Below are 24444 nucleotides of genomic sequence, written 5' to 3' on the forward strand. Positions count from 1 at the left end.
TCATGGCTCTGTGTGTGTCAATATGTGTGAGAATCCCTCTGTTTGCCTGCCTGTCTGTCTGCGTGTGTGTGTGTGTGTGTGTGTGTGAGAGAGAGAGAGAAAGAGAGAGAGTCTGTTTCCCGTTTGGTGGAGTGACAGAGAGCAGACACACCTGTTAACCAACATACCGCAGCTTCTATAAACAGGGGGCCGAATCAAACCCATGCAAATCACACACCAGAGTCTGTGTATGTTTGTGTGTTGTGTTTTCTTTGTGTGTGTGTGTGTGTGTGTGTGTGTGTGCAGAACATCTGCTCTTGGTGCTGTAAGCTGATGGTAGTCAATCATTTGGAGTTCAGGTGGTTAACAATAGAGACATTCCCACCCACTTCTCTGTTCCCTCTGAACTTGGCCTTGCCGCGCTGGCCCACAGCATTTATTATGGATTACAGGAGATGCTTTTTGTCCACACGCGTTCAAGCAACAGCGCTGCTCCCGTTTCCTTCTCTCTTAAAATAGCTGCTTCTGTTAGTCATAAAAGTGAGGAATTCTAGGCTATTCTAGGCTAGGCCTGGGCTATAAACTGATCATTAATGCAGTATAATTTCCCTCAAGGTATACATAATAAATACAGTATAACTACAACACAAACATTTGATGTTTTTGACCAATGTTGACCAACAAGATGATTGAAATTGCTTGAAAAAAGAAATCCAGTAAAGCGCTCACCTATTAAATGAAGCCAACAACTTAAAACGATTTGACATCATGACCAGAATTAAGAGGCGTTTGCAGATTTTGCATATACTTATTTAACCCTTCATTTATCTAGACTGAATCATTGGCTTGCATATAAATGAATTCTATGCTAACGTCCCGGTTCGGGGAGAGTGTGTGTTGGTACTGTACTTTGAGTGCAGTGCGCTGCTCCCCGCAAGGCAGGGGGATGCAGCAGAGGATAATAATGGCCTAATTATCGATCTTTCAGCGTTGCCGGGATTTTATCATCACCATGGTGAAGTCATGCCTGTGGTCTGATGAAGGATATCTGTGTTCATTTGGGAAAGAGAAGTGTGACTGAAATCTAGAAATGTTCTGGCGTGGGTGTTTGTCTATCATCTTGAACTACTGATTAAATATGTTGATATAAACACTTCAAATTATCAGTAAATGATTCCTCTCATATTTGTGATGCAAAAGAGTGTGTGTGTGTGCGTGTTTGTCTTCTTGTTTGTGGAAAGAGTGAGGGATTGTGGGTAACGTAGTCTAAAGGACGGTCAGGATGGGCGGCACATTAGTGGGAAGCTATTGATTGTACTTCATCTCCCAGATGAGCTCAGGACTTGCCGGTAAGACATCAGGCAGCAGGATAAATAATTCAAGCTGATTATTATTTATCTCATGATTGCCTCATCCCTCGGTTTTTCATAATCAGTGTATTTTACCTAGTCCTGCTGCTGCTGCTTCTGCAGCATTGTTCAGGTGTGTGTGTGTCAGCCAGAGAGAGAGAGAGAGAGATAGAGTTTTTCCGTCAGTAATGAATCTTTCCAGAAACTTACAGTTTTGAATACTGCATCGAAGCCCCACCACCCACCCAACACATACACACCACCACACTAACGCACACACAACCACAAACACACGCACACACACAATGACAGGAAGGCACCTTTTCCATCAGCTCCCGCATCATGGTGTTCTATGAGTGAGTAATGTACCCGGCAGAATGGTGCCGGGTAGGTACGCAGGTCTGAGCCCGTCAGCACTGCTGACTCACTCACACACACACACACACACACCACACCACACCATGCATTAACAACCAACATTTTCAATCTAAACGAAGAACTAAAGGACAGCTATTTCAATCGCTCTCTCACTCTCTCTCTCAACCAATCACGGCTTCATTTCACATATCGCCTGAAGGGAACAGCGCTGTAGGAAAATGAGGCAAGTGAAAAAAGACCGAAGCAGAGATGAGGAATGAGTGAAAGAGAAGGAGTTGCTGTTGGAGACAAAGATGGAGATGGAGGGCGAGCGAGAAGGATACTGGAGGCATTGTTCCATTCTACAAGACATAAACACACCACTGAGCCCTCACTGTGGCATTCAGCCCACGTTGGTGTGTGACTGTGTGTGTGTTTGTGTGACTGATGAAATGTACATGGTGCTGATTTCACAAGCCACTGTTGCAGAGATGAGGTGATGACGGATTGTTCCAGTTCCAACATGCTATTAATGAATTATCACACACACAATTACACACACACACACACACACACCCCCGCAGTGCCTCCCATGCATCATTCCTACACTATTACCCATAATACTTCACTCTGCCTTAGAAGCAGACTCAGGTGTGACCCCTATGAACTGATCTCTGGAATGAATACAGTGACCCTCATCAGAACCATTCTCTCTCTCTCTCTCTCTCTCTCTCTGTCTCTCACACACACATCTATCTATCTTTCATCCTTCCTCCATGTTGTTATTTCAGTGTATATTAGAGGGAGATACTCTGCCTTGGGAGGCCTTGAGCTTGTGAAGTTCTGCTGTTTCTGGCTTTATTTTGTTTGCTGTAAGCAGAGTATGGAAATCGACTAATGGCCGTCTTCACTACAGTCTCCACGACAGTCCATGCAGTCTGTCAGCACAGCGATTCATCCAGCCCGTGCAGATTAAAGAGCAGAAACAGAAAGTTCGTCCAGATGACCCTGCTGTCCTCTCTCTCCTTCGCTCTCTCTATTTCTCTGGGTTTTTCTTATTTGAGCGGGAGTGATGAAAGTCCTCATCATCCCACTCACAGAAGATATCTGCTTTCATGAGCTTTAATGTTCTTGTTTGGACTCAGGAAGGTCTCTACACGTGATAGCTGCTTCTTTTTTCTCTTCAACTAAGACGTTTGTCTGACAAAAGCTTGGTGTCATTAACACTCTTATCAGGCTGCGTCCTCTCAGCCCCATCACTGCTTCTCAGTTGGAGGGTTAAAGGGCTAAACATGCTTCTTCTTCTCGGTTTTTGGATCTTTTGGGGGACAAAGCAAAGCTGATTTATCCACATGTCAATTCTTTTTTTTTTTTCATGGAAGAGTGATATGAAGCGTGTCCTTCAGGCTTGTTTGTGTCCGGCGGCCACTGAGGATTCAGCAGGAGGACAGCGATGCCGATTACTAGAAAGAAAGCAGAGGAGAAATTAAAAAGACCTGGACGCTGAACGTGCACTTGATTTGAAATTCAGTCAAAAATCTGCATGAGAACTGAACAGAACAGAACAGAACAGTAGATATTTATAGAATTTTTATAATAGTTCATTGGTTGAGAGACAGAATGTAATTAACAATGGACACAAATGTGTGTCCTTAAAGCAGTGCTGAAATTGGATTTTGAGACATACAGTCAGAAAACAGGCGCGAGAGGAGGAGAGGCGCGCAAACACTGAGATAATACTCTCTCTCCACAGACATATTGACTTCTGTGATTAACTCCTGCAGCGAGTAGGAAATGGCTTTCGCCTGTACGTGTGTGTGTGTGTGTGTGAGAGAGAGAGAGAGAGACGTAGTGTGTAAGGTGCACCTGAAGAAAAAGAAAATTCCAGAAGCTGTGGTACTATTTCCGAGTAATGAAACCGCTGTCTCTCTAAACCGGGCTTCAGTTAAACCACATTCGCCTAATGACCTCGGCTCTGTCTCTGTTTGCTGGGGTGTTACTGTGTGTGCTTTAATACGGTCATGGATATGTGTGTGTGTGTGTGCGTGTTTTTGGAACTGGCAGTTGGTCTACATCTGGTCGTCTTACAATTCCCGTCGTTTTTTCCCCTCATCTCATCCCATCCTTTGTTTGCCCGTCTGCCACCGGTGGACAGCAGTATAATGTATTCCCCGTGTGACATTTCCACCGCCGCTGTTATCAGAAGGGTGCCTTTTCAGATACTCTTAATTGACGGCATTGGTGAATTGTGGGTGCTGGCCCGGTCCTCGTGAGGAAGTGTCTCCTTTGAGGGTCAGGCATCTTCGTTCCTGTTTTCCTCTCCTCCCTCCGGTCCACCGGCCTGCTGGTACGCTGGCTGCTGGGGATGGATCCAGTCTAATTGAGCAGCTCAGGCAGAACAGACCAAAGGGGGGAGAGAAAATATAAAGAGGATGGGGGCGCCACACACACACACACACTCACACACACACACACACTCTTCCTTTCCTCTTCACTCCTCTTAACAACCATCATCCTTCTGTTGCGGTAGTAGCCTATGGCTAGAGCTGCGTTAGCCACCTGTAATATAACCCATCATCTCCTGCAGAAGAGGGTTTATTACCTCCCAACCGAGAGCAAATGTTGCTGGGCATCAGCAGACCTCTGTTATGGGCAACGTGGTCACTGTTGATTAAATAAATGCAGAAAGAACGGAGAACAGGTTTATTACGCACAGTCACACAGACACACACACACACACATCTCTCTCTCAGGACCACATTCATTACAGCAAGACGATGCAGGGCCTGAGGACCTTCATTTACCAAACCGCCCTTCTTTTACGATATGTTGCACGTTGGGGACTCGGATGAGCAAAAATTTTAAGGAGCTCTCAAACCCTGCTGACCCAACATGGGTTGTACACACACACACACACACACACACACACACACACACACACAGAGAGAAACACTGTTATCCCAGAGGCCCAGCAAAAGGTTAATGGAAACCTAATTTGCTGGTTGCGTTGGGCAGTGGATCCACTGCTGGTGTCCCAGTGGGTTCTGTTCTAATTGTATTCAGTTCCTCAGCAGAGCGCGTTCCACTCTGTCATAAATATATAAATATATCGCTTATTAATTAACCGAACAAGTCTCCTCTCCTCTCATCGCTATCCATTTCTCCTTTTTGTATTTTTTTTCTCCGGTGTGTGTGTGTGTGTGTGTGTGTGCGTATGAGCACCAGTCAGCATGTAACTGAGCTGAATTACAGTCTTCAGGAAATGCTGTAAAAAGAGAAAAGGAACAGCCCATGGGAGTCTTGTTTTCCTTACTACTGCTAAAAATTATTTATTCGGTTGTTTAGTTTTTTCTTTTGGGAAAGTTAAGACTTTCATGTATTCATTTCAGTCGTTTTCCCTCAAAAGCCATTGATTCTGTGCAGCGTGGATATGCCATGCTGAAAAACGAACCCAGAGAAACTTTCTTCAGACTTAAGACTCCTGTGATCTGGGAGTCCTTTTCATATGTAGCACCAGGTCCACGGTAGCACTTGCTGTGTGTGTGTGTGTGTGTGTGTGTGTGTGTGTGTGTGTGAGATCTGTATCAAATCAGTGTTTTCTGATTCGAGAGTAGGGCTTGGATAATGATACCCTATCGTATTTGTGCTTGAGTGGAATAATTACTGTCCTTCACATCATTCTGCCCTGTCTTCACGCTTTTGTAACCAGGCATTATTGTATTTACTGATTTTTTTTCTGATTTGAATGTCTGCTGTTATATTATTCCATTTTTGTGTTTTTTTTTTTTTCTTTTATGGCTGCATTGTTTCTTTGCCATCATCTGTTAGGTTCAAATTGTCATTTCTTCCACATTTTAGTTTGTTTCTTTGGTTTATTCCATCATTTTCTTTTCTTCAGGTTCTCCCATGCCATCCTCTCTATCAAGCCCATCAGTCACTGACCACTCACACTCTCAGCCACCATCACCCAATCTTCATCACAACCAGAGTCCGCTGCTAAGTAATGTCACCACGGAGACGGTGCATGACTCGGACTCTGATGAAGAATTCACGGCCACGCTGTACTTACCAGTAACTCAAGCATCACACGACACAACATCTAATGGTAAGGAGATGCTCTCTCCCTCTCTCTCTCTCTATCTCACTCTCTTTCTATCTCACATGTGCACGTCCAACAACCTCCATTCATTCTATTCATTCCCAACTCGTCCCTGTAAGCATGTCCCAATGTCCCTCTATTTTGATTTTGTTCAGTTGAGTGCATTTAAAAAAAAAAATGATGTTGATTGTTAAAGACATTTGTTCATTTAACGGGAAGCTATTGTTGTGGGTTTGCTGTTGGGCAGAGCGCCCGATATTCTGTACACTTCCATTCATTATGTAAACAGAATGCTATACTGGGAACAGATCCCCTTCCTTTCCACGATATACACACCTGCCACATCCCCCAACAACAACGCACAATAATTAGCATTACTACACACTAGCTCCACAAAACACTGAAGCACCTCTCTCAGCGTAATTAGTTGAACCTTCAGACCTTCGCCCTGGTCTAAAAGTGCCAACTTTCATTACTAACTGATGTTTCAAGCTTTCCACTGTCGGCAGGACTTTCTGAAAATGCTAAATGGCTGTCTGTCAGTGTGTCGGCTTCAGAGCTCCATCAGAGGAACACAGCATAATCGCGGGACGGTGACATTTCCGTTGGTCCCTCGAACAAAATCATTTTAATGCGATTGTAATGGCCTTCACTGGCAGATACACACACACACACACATGTCACATGCATCTAGCAGAAAAATGAATTAACTAAATCTCAGAGTAAATACACCCTCATGCATGAGGTCGGCGTGATGGGACCCGGCTATTACAGTTAATGGCATTTTAAAGGTTGAGGGGGATTTTTCACAGAGATTTCATGCTCTTAATTTTCCTCTTTTTTTTATCTCCATGTGGCATCTCCTGACTGATCTATACATGAGACTATTACGAAATGAAAACTGGCCAGCAGAGCAGCAGGAAATGTTCAGCAGAGGTTTTCTCCTGAATAACCTATGATTCTGGACTCCTTGCTATGGAGCTGCCTGGCGTATATCGTAGCTGCCCCCGCGGTTCCACTTCATTAGGACTTGAGACAGGAGAGTGACGGTCGCGCCCGAGCCAAGAGGACCCCCTTTATTGTTTTGCCCTCCTTGTATATACCGCTTGGAGCATCTGATAAAGAAAGATAAAAAGGCGTCTTTCAAACGCTCTCAGAGCGCGTGTTTGGTGCCAAACAAACTTAATCAAAAGCATCCTTGCGCAGCGAGAACACAGAGCACGGCGGCGTAGGTTTCTTCCGAAAGAGTGCTCTCGCTTGATGTCCATCTGCTCCCTGAGCTAATGTACGCCAAGTCTCACGAGCCATCAGGCCGGGCCGGAGCACCAAGCCCACCGGAAAATAAAACAAAGAAGAGCTCTCAAGTGCTTGACATTAATTAAGCAATCCCTGCATGCACGTCTCCATCGATTCCCAATCAGAAAGCACTTAAACACAGAGAGGTCAGGAGTGGTGAAGAGCTCTGTGGCTCATCCCCTACACACACACACACACTCAGCCTGTCATTATGAATGACACTGCTATCATTCCTACCCAGTTCTTCCCAGCTCCAACGTAGTTCACCAATCTGAGTGCGAGTGTGTGTGTGTGTGTGTGTGTGTGTGTGTTTAATAAAGAGAGAACACACAACTGGTCAGGCTGTATATTACATATTAACCCTGGCTTCTGAATCGCTCTGAAAACTCTCCGTTTTCATGCTGGGAATGTCTCTTGCCAGGAGTAAAATCGTATTGGTGTATTTATAACATTTGACACCTTAATTCAGAAAGACTTAGGAGTGTGTGAGTGTGTATATATACACACACACACACACACACACACACAGAGAGAGACTACTTTGTGAACAAAAGTGTTAAGATCACCTTATTTTAGTAAATGTGTAGTTTGAGGGGAAAAAATACAATAGTCTTTCGAATTTGGGGATGTGTGTGTGTGTGTGTGTGTGTGTGTGTGTGTGTGTATATATATATATAGATAAATGAACAGATAGGTAATAATCACCAATAGTCCTGAACGAGAACACACTCTAGTTCCCCACTGGCTTTATTTCTAATTTCTAATCCAGCCTACAGCAGCTTTGCTGAGATGACGATGTCCTGTGTCCTGTAAGTGATGTATGTCCGTGTCCCACAGAGCACGGAAGTCATGAATTACCTACTGTAGTTGTGAGTAAAGCACGGGGTGTGAGCAGGGGGGCCCGCGACAGTGTTGGTGGGTGAACAAGTGTGCAGACTTGTGACGGCAGCCTTTCAGCTGAATGACGATGGCTATTGTCGGATGCACTGGCCATGAAAGTAGCAATTCCAAAGACATTTACCACAGCTGAAGCGAGGCTTGCACGCCAACACCCGCTCAACCCGCCCGCCCGACTGATCCGCTTGCTTAAGCTCCGCTTGTCTGTCTCCTTTCAGCTCCTTTATGCTCTTTTTTTTTTTTGCCGGTGCTACCTCTCCTCTCCCCTTTCTCTCATGCGGAGTATCCAATCAGTCGGAGGGCTAAAGGGGGGCTGCAGAGGATGTGGAAGAAATGGCTAATTTGTACCGTGTGACTTGCTATGGGGCATGGCGGGGAATGAGCCTCGGTTTACTTTTAAAAATAAACAGGATCTAATAACCAGAGTGTTGGTCACACTGCATGCTAACAATGGCAGGCAGGAAAGGCGCAGTTACGGGGTGACTGAGGTCACCGGCGCCCCTCAGATGGCCGAATTTCTCAGGGATATCCGCGTTTCTCGCCGCTGCCGGCGGAGCGTGCTTCTTACGCACCCCGTTCACGCATGAGCTGACGGGGTCTCTGGCGTCCGCCCGCAATCATTGCGTTTCGCAGAGAAACACGTGTAGAATTTATTTGTTTGTCGGAGCCTGAAGTTTGTGGAGAAGAGGGACATTTGGGGTCATTAGTCATGAAGGACCGGCGGGAATTATGTCCCCTCTCTTGCTCTCAGGCCTCTCTGCTGTCGCTGCAAATGGATGACACGGGTGTATTTGGATAAATACAAAATCTAAAATACATACTAAAACAATATTAAATCTTCACCCTCTGCCATTGTGGAACCCCAGGATTTCATTGGGCGTGGCCATGACGCAATCCGGCGGCAGCGCGGTTTTGCTCCGTGCCCGGATCTTCCCCAAACCTCACTGGCAGCTGCTCAGAAGCTGAGAATTTCTGTGACTTGCAGATTTTTCCCTGTTTGCTTGCGCAACGGGCTCTTTGTATTCAGCCGTTTTATTCTGGCGTCTGCAGAAAAAGTGAATAAAAGTGTCATGCTACACAGAGCTGAGAGCAAGCGAAGGGATGAGGTCACAGGACTGGCGTGAACACGAGTGCTCGGTTGTGAATGCTCTGCTCTGAGCCTATTGTTTGAAGACTCAGAGGTGGCTGATGTAGCCAGTGTCTGTGTATGAATTTTTCTGTTTTTTTTTTTAAACTTAACTTTTTTCCAACTTTTTCTAGTGTTTTTGTGTCTTGTTCTTATTTATTTTGGGGGTGTTTTGCCATGGATTTTTATCTCTCTTTTTTTTTTTTCTTTTCACTGGCCTAAGTTTGCCTTGACTCACTGTGTGTAAATTTTGATCTTCACCATATTTTCTCCTTGCTGCCGTATTCCATCAAATTCCTAGACCCTCTTCCCTATGACAAGACCACAAAAGAGAAATCCTGAATACAAGTGAATATAACACGAAGGGAAATGAACTCAATTACAAAATAAGGATGGAATGTGCATGACAGATAGCACAGTTGACTCCACCAACAGAGGTACATTAACGTCCATAAGTTCTGTGGCACCAGGGACGGCCACTAGTCTTAGGGGACAGTACCTGTTAGCAGGAGGCGCTGCACGTGCTATTGAGTTTGGCATTGAGCTGGCTTGAGATCTCGTTGGTGTTCTCCCATTGGGTTGGTACGCTGTAGTTGTGTTGATCTGCTGTGCGTGGGTGTATGTCAGTGCTTTGCATGGACATTTGCGTGCCTCGCTCGCCGCCCCTGCAGAAGAATAGGCTGCGATCTGACGCTCATTAAAAATGCATGGCTGTAGGAAACGGTTTGTCATCTGCTTAAACTGTGATTACTCTTTGTGAAAGCTGGCACTGCTCAGCACAGCACCACACTTGTCCGACACAAAGCATGTTCCAAGATTAGCCAGCCCATTAGCTTGTGAGTGATCGCTTTGCCAACTGAAACCACTCCTTTCTGTTTATTTGTCAGAGTGCCTTTCACTATTTCCAAAGGGTCTTTTAAATGACGCAAAATCAGAATGCCATTTTAATGTAGCTTTTCAGAGCGCTTCTCTACAATTAGTCAACACACTGAAATGAGATAATCCACAGCATCCAATCAGGGACCAGAAATGTTCTCAGATCCGTTTTATGGAACGTGGCAGTGAATAAAATAAATAAATAAAGCCGGTGGATAAAATACGGCGTTACACTCGGTTTAATGAAGAACAGGCTGTTCTCTCCACGACACAGAAGCCTCTTCATTTCTCTCCACTCTCTTCTCATTGCTTGGCACTGAAACTTTAAACTTGAATTCACCCTAGAGTGGGCTAATTAAAAAAAAAGGGGGGGACGAAATATTAATTTCCCATGAAATCCCAGTGCAATTATTCAGAATTATACAGACTTATGAACCTGCATTTAACTGAAAGGTAAAAAGCTTTAAATGCTTTTTCCATTTCCCGGCTTGGAAGAGACAACTTTACAAACTGTGCTGTGACATTCCGTCATCCTTTCTCATTGGTATTTTTGTGCTCTCGCTGTTCCATGTCTGCGGGAGGTGCCATTGATCTTGCCTAATGATTGGCCCCTGATTTGGTCAATATTTAAAAAGCATTTTGTACCCCCAGAAAATCATAGACAGGCCAGTTGATAAATGTCATAACCTGCTGATATTTATCTTAAATAAATAGCACTCTGCCACTGTGTTTGAGCAGCAGCGAGCCCAACCGCACAAGACAATGACAAATTCTCATCTGCTCCATACTTGATCAGTCATTTGACTGGATAGCTCTCCAATATTGCCCAGGGGTCTGGGTTTTTTTTTCACATTTTCAGAGCAATAGTAAATATTTTTGTGACAGTTGCACTGCAGCACTTCTGTAGACAAAACTGTAAAATTAAAAAATGTTCTTTCAGAGTAAATCTCATGTTTGCCAGGATTCCAAATGCCACCATGTGAAGTCATCTGGCAAATTTGCTTTGCTACCATTTCTCTGGGTGGAACGGAGGGAGCCGCTATGCTCAAAGTGATCTCCTACTTTTCACTGCAGTGACACAACTTTTCAACTTTTGACAAGTGATCCGAGCTGCGTCCCCTCTCTCCACTCATTATTTCCCAGTAATGGCTGCCTTGGACAGGGGGGCATCTGAAATTGAGTGCCAGAGGACAAAGCCCTGCAGAGAGACTATGGCAAGGTACGGGGTAGCTACATAATAAAGAAGTGGCTGGAGAGAAGGACCTTGACTCACCCCATTTCTGAGAAATGGATATTTCCCCATTTCTCTCCTTCAAACCTTTCCCATCCTTCCATTTTGTGTCCCCACAGTCGCCTGCCCACACAAAAAAACGGCATTTTCAATTCCATCCCGGTCGGTGATCATAGGGCACGGTGTCCTGCCCACTCACCGGCATAAAGCGACAGCAACAGAGGTTAGCCTTTCCCTTTCAAAAGGAGCCGCGTGGCGAAATTAGCTTCATGCCTCACATCTCACAAATGTGCCTCTGTTTGTGTTCAGAGCCTCCACTGCTGTCCCCTCTCCACATCTCACTGTCCCCTCCGTCCTCTCCCCACCTTCTCTTCTTGCCTTTTATTTCTTTATCTTTTTCTTTTTGGTTCTTTTGGTTCTTTTTTTTCCCCCTCAGATTTCTGTCCCTTTCCTTCTCTGGTACCTGACCCTTGTATCCGCCTCCAAACAACAAAGCCCAAGAGCGCCATGCGGGTATTTATGTGACAGTGCAAAAGTGTTTCATGTGTGGCCCCAGACAGGACCCGAGCCAAGTCAATCGTCCGCCAGCCAATCTGGTTCTTGTTGATTCTTTCCCACAATCCATCAGGCCAATCCATCAGGCCCCACTCAGCCCGGACCTCCCCACACCTCTTTAGTGTCTAAACACATCGTCGGCGCATATGGATGATAAAGAGTGGCAATTAAGCGCAAATCTGTTTTATTTTTAAGCGCCAATGTGTGTGCAGTTCTGTGGCGGACAGACATTTCCTGCTGTCCTTGACCCCCCCCCTTCCTCCCAGACGTGAAAATTGCTCTCTTTGAACCATCCCACCCTAAGTGCTGGAGCGTTATTTGGTGATTAGGAGAGCATTCACCCAGAAACCCCCTAAAGAAAGTCAATATGGCCAAACATGAGCCATTATCTCAAGAAGGTCCCTCACGGACCATCACTTGTTGGGTTCTCCTTTGAAGAAAAAAGCTCCCGCTGACGTGTGTTGACACCCCGAGCGCAGACTGGCAAGAAACAGATGTGTTGTACGATGGCGCGGCTGCGTCGCATATTTATCTGTTTGTCAGCAGAGGGTTGGGCATGTCACTTGGCGATCCAGCCGACTGGTCTGCCATGCTTCACTACCGGCTCGGCTGCATCCATCCAGTGGCTGATATTGAAAAAGCGCAAGGTGAGGCATGACAGACAGCCTCATTGTTGACAAATATCCTTCCTGGCAATTTCTGTCAACCCAGAATGAATGCCGTAGCTTTCCGAGACGGGCACCCGTGTGCTTTTTGAAATGTCAATTTAGCATCTTGACATATTATTGACGTGCCAGCTGACATTTTGCAGGCCTCTTGGTGAAGCGCGAATGTAATTCCACTTATCATAATGTTGAGCATACACCGGTGAAAACGGACTTACGAGGTGAACCCGTCTGTCTCGTCTCTTCATTTGGCAGTCGTGCCATTTTCATATCTGGCCTCGCTTGGGGGAGAGAGCGAGCGAGTGGGAAGAATTTTTGGCAAATGGCTCCATGCGCTTTCCCGTTCCAAACTTCGGCTTCATTTTTCCTGAGTTGGCCTGATCTCTGCTGAGCTCCACGATAACTCAGCGAGGCCCATAGATCTTCCTATGTGTTAACAGAATGCCGCCTCTTCAGATATTCTTCTTGTTTTATGTTCCCGTTCCTTTTTTTTTTTTTTTTATTTGCTTTGAAGGATAGTTCTAACCTGACACACACGCAGGACACATGTGTGAACCATTGTCGAGTGGAGAGAGTAAACACCAGCCAGCACTCAGGGCTGTGTTTTGGTTAAGTGGCACAGTGTCCAGATGTCTTCCATATGACAAAGCCACTATCATTCTCTTTAATTACATCCCTCCCTTGTGGGCCTCAATCCTCTTTAACCCAATGACTTCCTCAGTGGCATGACCCCTGCTACGCCCCTTCCTCAGGTCCTCACGCACTCGAGAGTCTGTCAGCACACAACTGCGCTCTCATTTTTTTAAAATGTTAAATAAGAAGCGGAATATAAAGTGCTTCGGGTCACTTTGGCTTCGGCGAACTCCCGTCCAGGGTGCTCTCCGGAAGGGACATCTCTCTGTTCGCAGACCGCGTGGTTGTAACTCTATCAGCGAAGTTCCCCAAAGTCTTCGCCTCGTCTCAAAGGGAGCCCATCACCGTGCTTCTTGCCCATTCACCATTCAGACGAGGCTCTTTGTTGACCAGCTATTGTGAGGTGACGTTGATGGACACTGATGGACACTCTCTGTTGACCCTTCTTTTGTTGCACTGAAACGGTGTACTTTGCCAGTCACTTTGCACAAAGGTCGACAAAATGGGCTACTGCCCCTAACAATAAAAAGAAATATTCAATTTTTCCCTTCCGTTAGGGGAAAAGTGTTTGAAAAGCAGTGTGCACAATTTTTTTTGTCAGTCAAGGTGAAGGGCACATCAAACTCTATCTGACAGGTCAAATGTAAGCATTGACACCCATGCCGCAAGATGGCATTTCCGCTTGCCTCGTCTGATTGCTCATGGAGACGGCCTGAGAGACGAGGACACGGGTACTGCAGACGCACCGAGAAACACGAGCTGAAGATTAAACAGCCTGATCCCATGAAAAACAGATAAGCAACCCAATTGCACGACAGCCACAGCCTGGATATTTTCCCTCCTGCTCCTCAATATTTTTAAAATGATTGTTTTTTTTTTCTACTTTGATAGCAGTCACTCACTACCGTTTAGAGATAATTAGACGTAGTTTGTATTTTCATCTCTGCCATGGAATGTTAATCAAAAAAAGCCCCGCAAAACATTTTCTCTCAGCGACTAGTGTGACAGCATGTTCCCCCATGAGTTACAACACGTGGGCCCATCCGTCACGATCGTGTTTCAAAAGCAGCTCTCCATAAAGCCCGACATCTGTCTCATCCATCTCAAGTCCCTCTCTCCTGCCCTCTCCTTCCCCAACGTGCTAATTCCCCTACAGCCTCGAGTCGAGAACCAGAGCCCTGGGGGCAGGGGGCCGAGCCGTCCCTCTGGGCCAAATCTGAGTGCCAGGGATGACCCGGTGGCCTGGCGGTTTGAGGATATGCTTGTTGAGGGGGTCAGGTTGTGGGGTTAGCTGGGGCTTATCCACCCCCCTTAAGGGCTGAGTGAAGGGTCTCGTATAAATGGCTCTGGAGGGTAAAAATATGAGGATGAGGGGGACAGCACCCGGGGTGTGACAAATGCCCATCGTTGCAGTGGAATGCCACTTGTGTTGTAAGCATATGGTGTGGAAATGGAGATGTATTAGGGAGCTGTCACTGGCAGTGTGTAATTTACACAGCCATAACAAGTCCTGTGCCAGGTGTGTGTGTTTATTTTACCAAGTTGGAGTGGGCCAAATGTGGATTAGGCTCTGGATTTTAGTAATGCGCTTATAAAACATGCATATAATGCACATATGACACATCTGTGAGCTTAGGTTCTCACACTTATATAAATATTCTTTGTGATGTTTCCTGATGTTTCCTGCGTTATAAAGACCTAATGCGGATTCATTATTTTCATTAGCATTTATTTAATTTAACTTGGATTATTAAAGGACAGTGGCATATAAATGTTTATTTAAACCATCTTAATATGGACCTGCATTTCTTTGCAGGTTCATATGTAGCCAGTTTTTACATTTTTTACGCTTTATAAATCTAATATAAAATGAGCCAATGGAAGTGCTGAGTTGGCTGACAGAGAGCAATCCGAGGTGGGATCTTATGGGTCGGCGTTCTCCCTAGCGCTCCGTTGAAAGGTCTAAATAATGCAAAGCATTCGCTTCAAGATCTGCAGAGGTCTTAACCGGCAACCATTATGTTTATGACCTCTAATTCCTCTGTGATTACAGTCAGGCAATTTGGTAGTGAGATATTGAGAAACATTGAGAATCTGCCCAAAAGACAAGATGGAAGTAGCAGAGGAAGGAAAGAAAGAGAGGGGAGATTGTAGGAAGGACCTCGTCAGTACCCTCACATCTTAGTGTTTGTTTGCTCGCTCTTGTGCGACAGCTTATGTATCGACACACAAAAGAGGAAACAGTCCATGTCAGGGTCATAATGCTTTAGCCTCAGTGTCAGTCTGCCTTGCCTCTTTCATGTTTTTAGGACAGGATATTGTCATATTATTGTCATATTCTCTCTCTCTGTGGCTCTCTATCTCCCATGTGTCTGAGAGCTGAAGGCTGGAAGTGTTACCTAGTTGTTGTTGTTGTTTTTTTTTTCAATTTCCAGAAACTATTAGAATTAATGATCTTGCCACCAATTCCCCGGTATTTTTTTATTTATACTGGCCAAGCTCATTTTTTTTCATGGAAATGAAAGAGCAAAAGATATAAAAAGTTTGTGACATGGGAAATTTTTGTGGGTTATTTAAAGACAACAGCAGAGGATCTGCTGCTGCCGTGGTTACGGTAAAAACAGATTTTTAATGTCCCCCGTCTCTTCTGTTCCAGTTGGTGAATTATTTCTGCAGACCAGCAGGGTTTCTGTCTTTTATAATGAGATGAGGAAAATGAACACCAGCCCATATCACTGTGCCCATATTTAAACACTCATTTAAATGTGTTCATTTAAGCCATGCTTTATCCGCAGTCGCTTCCATTCATTAACGACAGGTTCAGCCCCCCCTCGCTGTAGGTATCACAGAGGGTGTGGCATGTACTTATACCACCTTACCACCAATTAGTGTAAAGCAGGTAGAAAGAGCTTTTTTGGTGCTGATATGTTTTTGCTCAATATCTGTGTTTTTTTGTTGTTTGTTTTTTGTGAGCTTGAGACTGGGTGGGGTCCGATTTATGAGGGTGGCGCTCAGCACACTGGAGCCAGTGGTTACAACACCAGATACCCTCATAGTGGGACAAGAAGGGTAATGTATCCCATGGCATTCAGGGGTCAGACGGCCTGGGTCTGTGTATATGTGTTTGGGAGCGAGAGAGAGAGCATGAAAGTGGAAACTCTTAGCAGGGTGGCACAGGGTGGCACTAGCACAGACGGGTTTTGGGTTCGTGTCAGACGGCATCACTGTAGCCTGTCACCACTCGTGATTCCCAGAGCTCTGTGAAGTTTCAGCAAAAAGAGGGGAGCAGGGGAACGGGGTCGAGAGGGAGGGGTGGAGGCTGGTTTGAGAGTGAAGCGAACAGACAAATGCACACAGCATCAGCAAAGGTCAAACGAAATAAAATGCTTCTGTCACAAACCTGCAGCAGTGCCTGAGCTGAGATCTTAGTGCTGCCTCAGTGCTGCGCCACACCGCTGTGGATCTTAATACCATTATTTTGGGTACGTTTTCTGCATATTTCATATATAATTAAATGGCAGACTAACATATTATTCCCAGTGTGTCATTATGCAGTGTTTAAATAAAAACCTCAGTATTGTTTACTGCTTTGAAGCTATAATATAAGCCACCATTAAAATGAAGCGACTGCTGGACCAGAAATTCTGCATAATTTGGACGTGTGTAGATCAGTGCCGTTAAAGAGCGACCGCGGGGGGTCTCTCCACTCAGACAGCAGGTTGGAGAAGAGAGGCGTACGATGAGAGCTCCAGCGAGGAGAGGATGGAACAACCGCTGTGACTTGGCCAGCATCTCCCTGTGAAATGAAAGCGTCTCCAGGCTGTTAGGCCGGTGGAAGGGGTATTCAGTTCTGGCCAACACGAGTTCTGGTGAATGTAAGAGAGTGCGGAGCGTAACCCGTCCACAACCTCACGCTAACCAACCTGCTCTTTGCCGCCACTCTTTCAGAGCAACCGTCCAATCATCATCATCACCATCATCAGCAGCAGGGCCAGTCTACGCTGCCGCCGGCCCCGCCTCCGCACAAGCAGCAGCCGTCGGTGACCGCGCTCAACCACAACTCTCTGACTAACCGTCGAAACGTGAGTCCGGCACCGCCGGCCGCACTGCCCGCCGAGCTGCAAACCACGCCCGAGTCCGTGCCGCTGCAGGACAGCTGGGTCCTGGGCAGCAATGTGCCACTGGAGAGCAGGTGAGCATCCTGATGCTATCTTCTGTTAAAGCACCCAAACCCACAAGCACTGTACAAGTGCATCTCGAAACATAGTGAATATAATAATATAATTAATATAGTACAAAAGGTCACATTGGATTTCATTCAAAAAGGAAAACCATACATATTAATTACACATGGGAGTGAAATATTTTTATTTCATGTTGATCAGGCTGATGTTAGCTAGCTCATAAAATTTTTTCATTATGATTCACAATGTCCAACATTTTTTTTTACAGCCAATACTTGGCTTACCATGCGTATATGAGGGATTGCCTTTTTTTATTTATGAATCCGTCTGACCTTTTTAATGTTAGTAAAGCACTAGGATAATAATGGTGACCTCTGACATCACATTTACAGCATTTGTCAGATGCCCTCATCCAGAGAGACTTACAATCAGTAGTTATAGTCGTCCTGGAGAAACTAATTGGTAGTAGGTGGGGTTTGATCCTGGGTTTTCTGGTTCATAGGCAACTGTCTTACCCACTAGACTACTACCACCCTCTGACAGAGCCTTAAAAAAGCCTTAAATCTTGGCCCGACCTGACCTGACCAGTCTATAGTACCTATCCTTTGCTGCTTGTACATTTGTTTCAGTGATTGGTAAAAGTGTTGCGTATGTTGTAAATTTGTTTTATTAAATGGAAATTTTTGAATGGAAAACTTTTTAAGGTGAGTTGCGTTTTAATTATCACAAGAGAGATGATGCTGAAGAAGTGAAATTGAGGTTATGTTTTAATCACACTCATTTTGCTGAAGAGAAAGTCTGGCTTTTAAAAGCTGTACTTGCTGGGTTGGGCTTGGGATGAATTCTGTTGCCCTGGCCCAACTTTTTAGACACGATTACAGCTCTAGGGTGGGTCCAAAATTCATATTGAAAACATTTACATTTACAGCATTTATCAGAGGCCCTTATCCAGAGTGACTTACAATCAGTAGTTACAGGGACAGTCCCCCTGGAGCTACTCTGGGTTAAGTGTCTTGCTCAGGGACACAATGGTAGTCAGAGGGATTTGAACCTGGGTCTTCTGGTCTAACCCACTAGGCCACTACCACCCTAGGTAGGACTTGAGGGAATAAATGAGATCCCTTGGGGAAATGTCTAATGCCATTAGGGAAGGGACAGCTACAGAGACGTGATGGGAGGGAAAGGGATGTTAGAATTAAAGTGAATTATGTTGCAACAAAATGAAGGTTGTGGTCCATTGTTACCTTACAATACATTGATTCAGCAAACATTTTTTATCCAACGCCTCCAGCAGACTTGCAGACATGGCTCAATGCTAAGTGACGAGTTGAGCTGGAGTCATGGCAGCAGTGTGATCTGCAGGTAATAGAAGCACGTGTGAGTGTTTCAACAGAGAAAAGTGTTTCACAAAAGCCTTTGTTTTATTACATCAATGGCTTACTGTATGAGAGGTCATTCACAGTTTACTACAGACATTAGTGGCACCAGAGTATAATGAGAAATTTGCTGCTGAAAAGTGGGCCTGTCCACAGCTGCCAGTCACACTGTACACACTGCTGCTGTGTACAACCTGCCAGTCAAATGCAGTCTACCACCCAGACACTTTAATTACCTACAGATATGGCAGTCAGTGGACAGAGTCCCTCCAACTACTGCCAGTCAGGTGTTTGTTTCTGCTTATATAACCTGACTAACAATCACAGGAGACCGCAGCCCAAGTCATTCATTAACGTGGCTACTCCCAATATGGAGGAAAGCCGCTCTCAATCCAGACAGGACCAAATGTCAGATTCCACCATTAGTGTTACATCGTCTGCTGGGGCTGCACAAACACGCTGCTGAGCTAAGGCTGCCTTAATTAATCGGTTAGGATGATAAAGTGTTTCTGTGCTGTTTTCATTTGTTACAAGCCATCATAAATAGCCACGGGGGAATGGCCGATTTGTAATTCTGTACAGTGGCCTGCCAGTTGCTCCAGTGCCCACTTCATCTATGAGCATACTGAGCCAAATCATTGTCACTCGGCACTGTAATACAATCTGTCAATCAAGACGAACCCTTTGCAAACAGTCAATAAAGCGGCTCCGTGGTGCTGAGGACGAATTGAGGCCTGAGAACCACACTGGTGGAAGTGACATTTTGGATGAAATGGAGGTATATTAACAACATAACACTCTTTTTTTAATCAGACAACTTCCTCAAATATAATATTTTATATTCTCCTTTCTGAAGATGAATTAACAGTTTTGTTTTTTTAAATCAAATTTTTCTAAACCCTCAATATGAGATTACACCACTTTCTCAGGTGTATTTCTGATTAAATCAAGTTTGTCTTAATCTATCTATAAAGTTGGTGCAGACAACTGGAATTATCAATACAGAGAAAAACAGAGCCCAATTTCAGCTTTTAGAAAGTGTGTTTCAGCCCTGTCCAACAAATAAGTCAAGCTTAAATCAGAACATAAGTGGATCTTGATTGAAAATGCTGTGAGATAAATGAACGCTGTACACACAATAGCAGTCATCAAAGCTTATCAAACTCTACAGAGTGAACAGATTGCTTATGAAAACCCAAACCTATAACAGACCAATCAATATCTAATATAGGCTTTGAAATGGTTTGGATGTGCACATGCAGGGCCTATTTAGCCTTTGTTCGTTTTGTGGCCTTGTTCTATATGTGCACAATGTGATTTTCACACTCAAATGTTTTGGAGTCTTTATCGTGAGACAAGATGCATGCATTGTTTGAAAGTTTAAGGTGAAGCAGTTGCATTCATAAGGTGTTAAAATGCTTTTAGGATTTCTTCTGAGACACATCATCCACCAAGGCTTCATGGGAGATGAGTAGTGTGAACACCAGTAAACATCGTTCATGTGGGCTTTACGTTTTTTGTAGACCTGTAGTATTAGCGGTGGGTAGTAGTGCCCCACCTACCCACCCCAATCTCTCACACACACACTACGACACTAGAACAAAAAAACAGTTCTACATGTACGCTGAAAAGATCAGCATTGGAATGATGGACAGAACATGAAGATTAAATGCGATAAAGTTTAAAGGTTAATTTGTTCCTGTGTGTGTGTGTGTGGGTGGGTGTGTGTAAGAGCGAGGGAGTGTGCCGTAAAGCTCCACGCCGGTTTTATATTTTATGAGCCGGTAGTGCCAGAGTGTTGAGTGAGCCAGGAATAACACATCTGCCTCTCCCTTTTACACACGCTCCACGGGTCCCCACCACATCAGCACTGCAGCAACAGGCACAGACCACAGCTGCCATCTTTGTGTCTTTTTTTTTTCCGACATTCCTTTGCCGTTCGTTTCTGATCTTCTCACCCAAACCTACTGTGGAGATGTGTATCTCCACTCCCTCTGCCATCCCGCGCTCCCGCTCTCCTCACTTTGGTCCACATCCTTGTTTCCTGACCTTGGGTTCTTCTCAGCTCATATTGATGAAACAATGTAGACATCTATTATTAACTGGTGCAGGAGCTTAAATCTCTGCGCTCAAGCAGCCAGTCTGTCCCCTGAGGATGCTGGTCTGCTGTGGCGGCTGCAGACGAGGATCTCGCCGTGACCCAGTGTGAATAAACACCGTCCTGGGCATCGCGCTGCTCCCCCGCGGTGCAGCGGCCTACAAACGCCACCGCCTGCCTACACAATGTGGGCTTTTCTCCTCAGAAAGATTTGGTGGTCGCCGCAGCGTGCTTTGTGGGACCATTGTTTGCGGATCCTCTTCCATTGCGGAGGGGAACGATCGCTGTCTGCACAGAGAGGAAACAAAACAGCACAACAGAACCGAGCTGAGCAGCTGGTCCTGGCCAGACATGTGGAGTTAAGAGGGGGCAAATTGGAAACTGTCTCTACCAAGAAAATTGAAATTTAAACAGTCGGGGTGCACATCCCGAATGCTGATTTAAAACAGGTGACCCCAAAATGAAAGACAAAGCTGCATGATGGCATCCTTCTGAATTTAGCGTTTTGGGGTGCAGCCTCCCATGGGCGAGACCTGACTTGTTTGCCATTCTCCATAAACAGAACTCCCCATTCCCTGCTCACCGGCTGGGGAATTTTCCTCAAAAGGAATTCTGTGGCATCACCAATACAGACATGACATTGGATGCTGCTGCTACTGCTGCTACTAGAGACTAGTCGTGCTAGTTCAACTAATAAAATAGCAGATGAGCATATATGTCAACTATGTCAACTATGAACGTGTTTCTACCCAGATCAGAGTTCTCTTTAAACTGAGCGTTTTAACTCGCTCAGCATTGTAGGCAGTTGCTTGAGCCAAAAAAGGTGATCGCTTCCAATTTCAGGTGATCGCTCCCTTTAAAAGCTTCCTGCCCCTGCAGTTCTCTCTGTATACCACTCAGGAAAAACCCTTCAGTGTCTTCACATGCATTCAGTTAACACACTCTAATCTTCTATTTTGCGCCGTGTTTCCTCTTGATTGCTGAGTGCGGGCAGAGAGTTCTTCAGGGCTGCTGACTTCAGACCTGCTCCCATTCTTCCTAGGAGATTTTTATATGGGCGTCTTCTCACTGAGAGCCGCGGTGAGAATGTGTGTGAAGTGTATGAGAATCTCATCTTGCATAATTTAAAGCTGTAATTCATATGGAGAATAGAATGATGTGACGGGCCACAGGGCTGTTGTTTGCTTGAGAAGTCTTAGTGTCTTGTGATGAGGGCTCTACACGCATAAGCTGACATCCACACGCACATGCACACCCCTCCATTGCACATTCACACTTTAACTGACATCTGTGAATCTCACTCCTAAATGACAAGTTGCAGTCTGGCTCTGAAACTATACATAGCACAATCTGTCACGTTTTTTTCTGATAAACAAAAGCAATTGCTGATGGATCTGGATTCGGGGAACACATTAGGGGCACTATATTTGAGCTACGTGCAGTGCTATATGCTAAGTGGGGTTTTTGTGGGGTGTGAGAGCTGTCAATGGGCTCATCCCATTTTAAACTCTGATTATAACATCATTAAAAATTGTATTCAGGGTGACAAAAAGTAATTAGTTTCTCTAATTGGCAAGGGCACTGGGTGGGGGGGGGGGGTATGGGGGTGGTCTGCAGTGGTTGGCCTGGAGAGTATGGAATCTGCTTCATAATCAGAAGGTTGCCGTTTCAAATCCCGAACACCGTCCCAACACTGCTCCCCAGGTGCCTGTCATGGCTGCCCACTGCCACTAAAGGTGATGGATTAAAAGCAGAGGACACATTTCATTGTGTGCACCGTGTGTGGTGTTTCACTGACAATCACTTCACTTTCACTTTTTTCTCTTTCATGTCTATGCCTAATGCCTGATGCTGTCCTTAATGCCGGTGAAAAGGAGAACTCTTGGGGTCTTAAAATCTTCAATTAACGCTAACTTAAAAAGTACTCTCATAAAACCTCTGTAAGTTGTCAGATGATGAACTGTTCCTCAGAAGCCAAATCCAGCTTTTTGTTATCCGGTACTTACATTATTCTGGCAGTTGAGTTTTTGTGCTTGGACGCTGAAACTAAAGACCGTAATTTATTAGCATGGTGTAGGCCCTAATTTTTTCAGCCAATTCAGAACCAGATTGTCTCGGCAATGACAGATACATGTCCCGCACCGTATGCAAAGAGATTCTGAGTCATTCCTCTTGCAAATCATTGGACATTATTTGATGCTGGTGGAGGAAAATGCATTCTGACGCCCAAAGTGGCTCAGTACTATTCAGACTTGGTGACTGTGGAGGCCATGGGAGCCCTACAGGTTATTCAGGAATACATTGGTAGTGGCTTGATGGGATGGAATAGGTGGCTTTACACTTACGGTTTGAGGTGAGGTTGTTTTACTGCGTTTTTTGAACATATTTTTTTTCCCTGAGAATGTGGTGCATGGTACTACATATAGACCATTTCCGATTTTCCCTGTAGTAAATAAAAAAGACAAATTCAGCTGTCAATGCCAAGGAGTCGAACACACACCAGCAGTAAGATGGGTTTTGGTAACACATAGCGGCTCATGTTTTCTTGTTTCTGCGTGATCAGCCTTTAAAAAAAGTTTTTTACCGAGACTCACTGGTGTGCGTGCAGCAATGTGTTCAGTGAGAAAGGCCTGTGAATAACAATCAGCCGTTTGCATATACCTGTACATTGGGCACATTCTTCCATCTTTCTTCTGCCATCCTCTAGATTAGGGGACAGTGGTGGCCTAGCAGTTAAGGAAGCATCCCCGTAATCAGAAGGTTGCCGGATCGAATTCTGATCCGCCAAGGTGCCACTGAGCAAAGCACCGTCCCCACACACTGCTCCCTGGGCGCCTGCCATGGCTGCCCATTGCTCACTGAGGGTGATGGGTTAAATGCAGAGGACAAATTTCATTGTGTGCACCGTGTGCTGTGCTGCTGTCTATCACAAGTGACAATCACTTCACTTTAGATTAATTTAGGACTGCTGAATAAAAGCTCTTATGAAGCCGATATTGAATCTTGAAACTCATAATTAGGATTTCATGACCATAAAACCTCAATAAACATGACAGCCCTGCTGAAGGCTTGAATGAAATGAAATAAATTGAAAAGACTGAGACAATGTGGAGTGGGATGAGAGGTGATAATCCCCCATCAGCATGGCTCAGTCATACACATGTCCTGTAGCGCACACACGTTACTTTTGTGCCACTCTAGCCTGCTATGAATTTCTGACCTTGTGAGTCTCAAGGTGTGATCCAAGCCATATCAGCACCAGATCTTACAGGGATGGCTGCAAAAAAAAAAGAACACAGGGGCTAACCAGCTTTGTTTTATGCTCTTGACCTTTTTCGGATGTTTTTATTTTTCATTCACATAGCAGAAGGTGATGTAGGAGAATAGAACATTTTATCACACTATACTTGATCTTGTTAGGCAATATGGTTGCATCAGGTGTGGGGGTATTAACTACACTCCCATGTGAATGAGAAGTGTTTTATTGTTAGTGCTTTTAACACCTCTGTCATTTTTTTTTTGTGTATGAATGTGACAGTGAATAGTTCATAAGAACTATAGCACAATAGCACAACTACACACAAACACACACGCACACACTCATAAGCACATAGGCCTTGAGCTTTACTTCCAAAATCATTCTCTGCCAACTGTAGGCTGGAGATACTTACTCATTTCCCCAAACTGATCAAATGAAACAGACTCTTTGATATCAGGTTTGCT

At 44.9% G+C, this 24444-nt stretch overlaps 1 protein-coding gene across 21 annotated transcripts in view; it reads left to right on the top strand.

Annotated features, from left to right (window-relative positions):
* The window catches only part of tenm3 (teneurin transmembrane protein 3), a 255412-nt gene that overhangs the window by 145465 nt on the left and 85503 nt on the right, over positions 1-24444 (top strand). For 16 of the 21 annotated variants that reach the window (XM_028977050.1, XM_028977052.1, XM_028977053.1 and 13 more), the window contains 2 exons: positions 5584-5790; positions 17012-17255. In XM_028977050.1, the coding sequence (XP_028832883.1) occupies positions 5584-5790; positions 17012-17255 (451 nt within the window). The remainder of the gene's footprint in view (positions 1-5583; positions 5791-17011; positions 17256-24444) is intronic. The other 5 variants (XM_028977060.1, XM_028977061.1, XM_028977063.1 and 2 more) reach the window with 1 other exon arrangement.

This window comes from Denticeps clupeoides, chromosome 4 (genome assembly GCF_900700375.1).
Source record: "Denticeps clupeoides chromosome 4, fDenClu1.1, whole genome shotgun sequence".
Taxonomy (NCBI): Eukaryota; Metazoa; Chordata; class Actinopteri; order Clupeiformes; family Denticipitidae; genus Denticeps; species Denticeps clupeoides.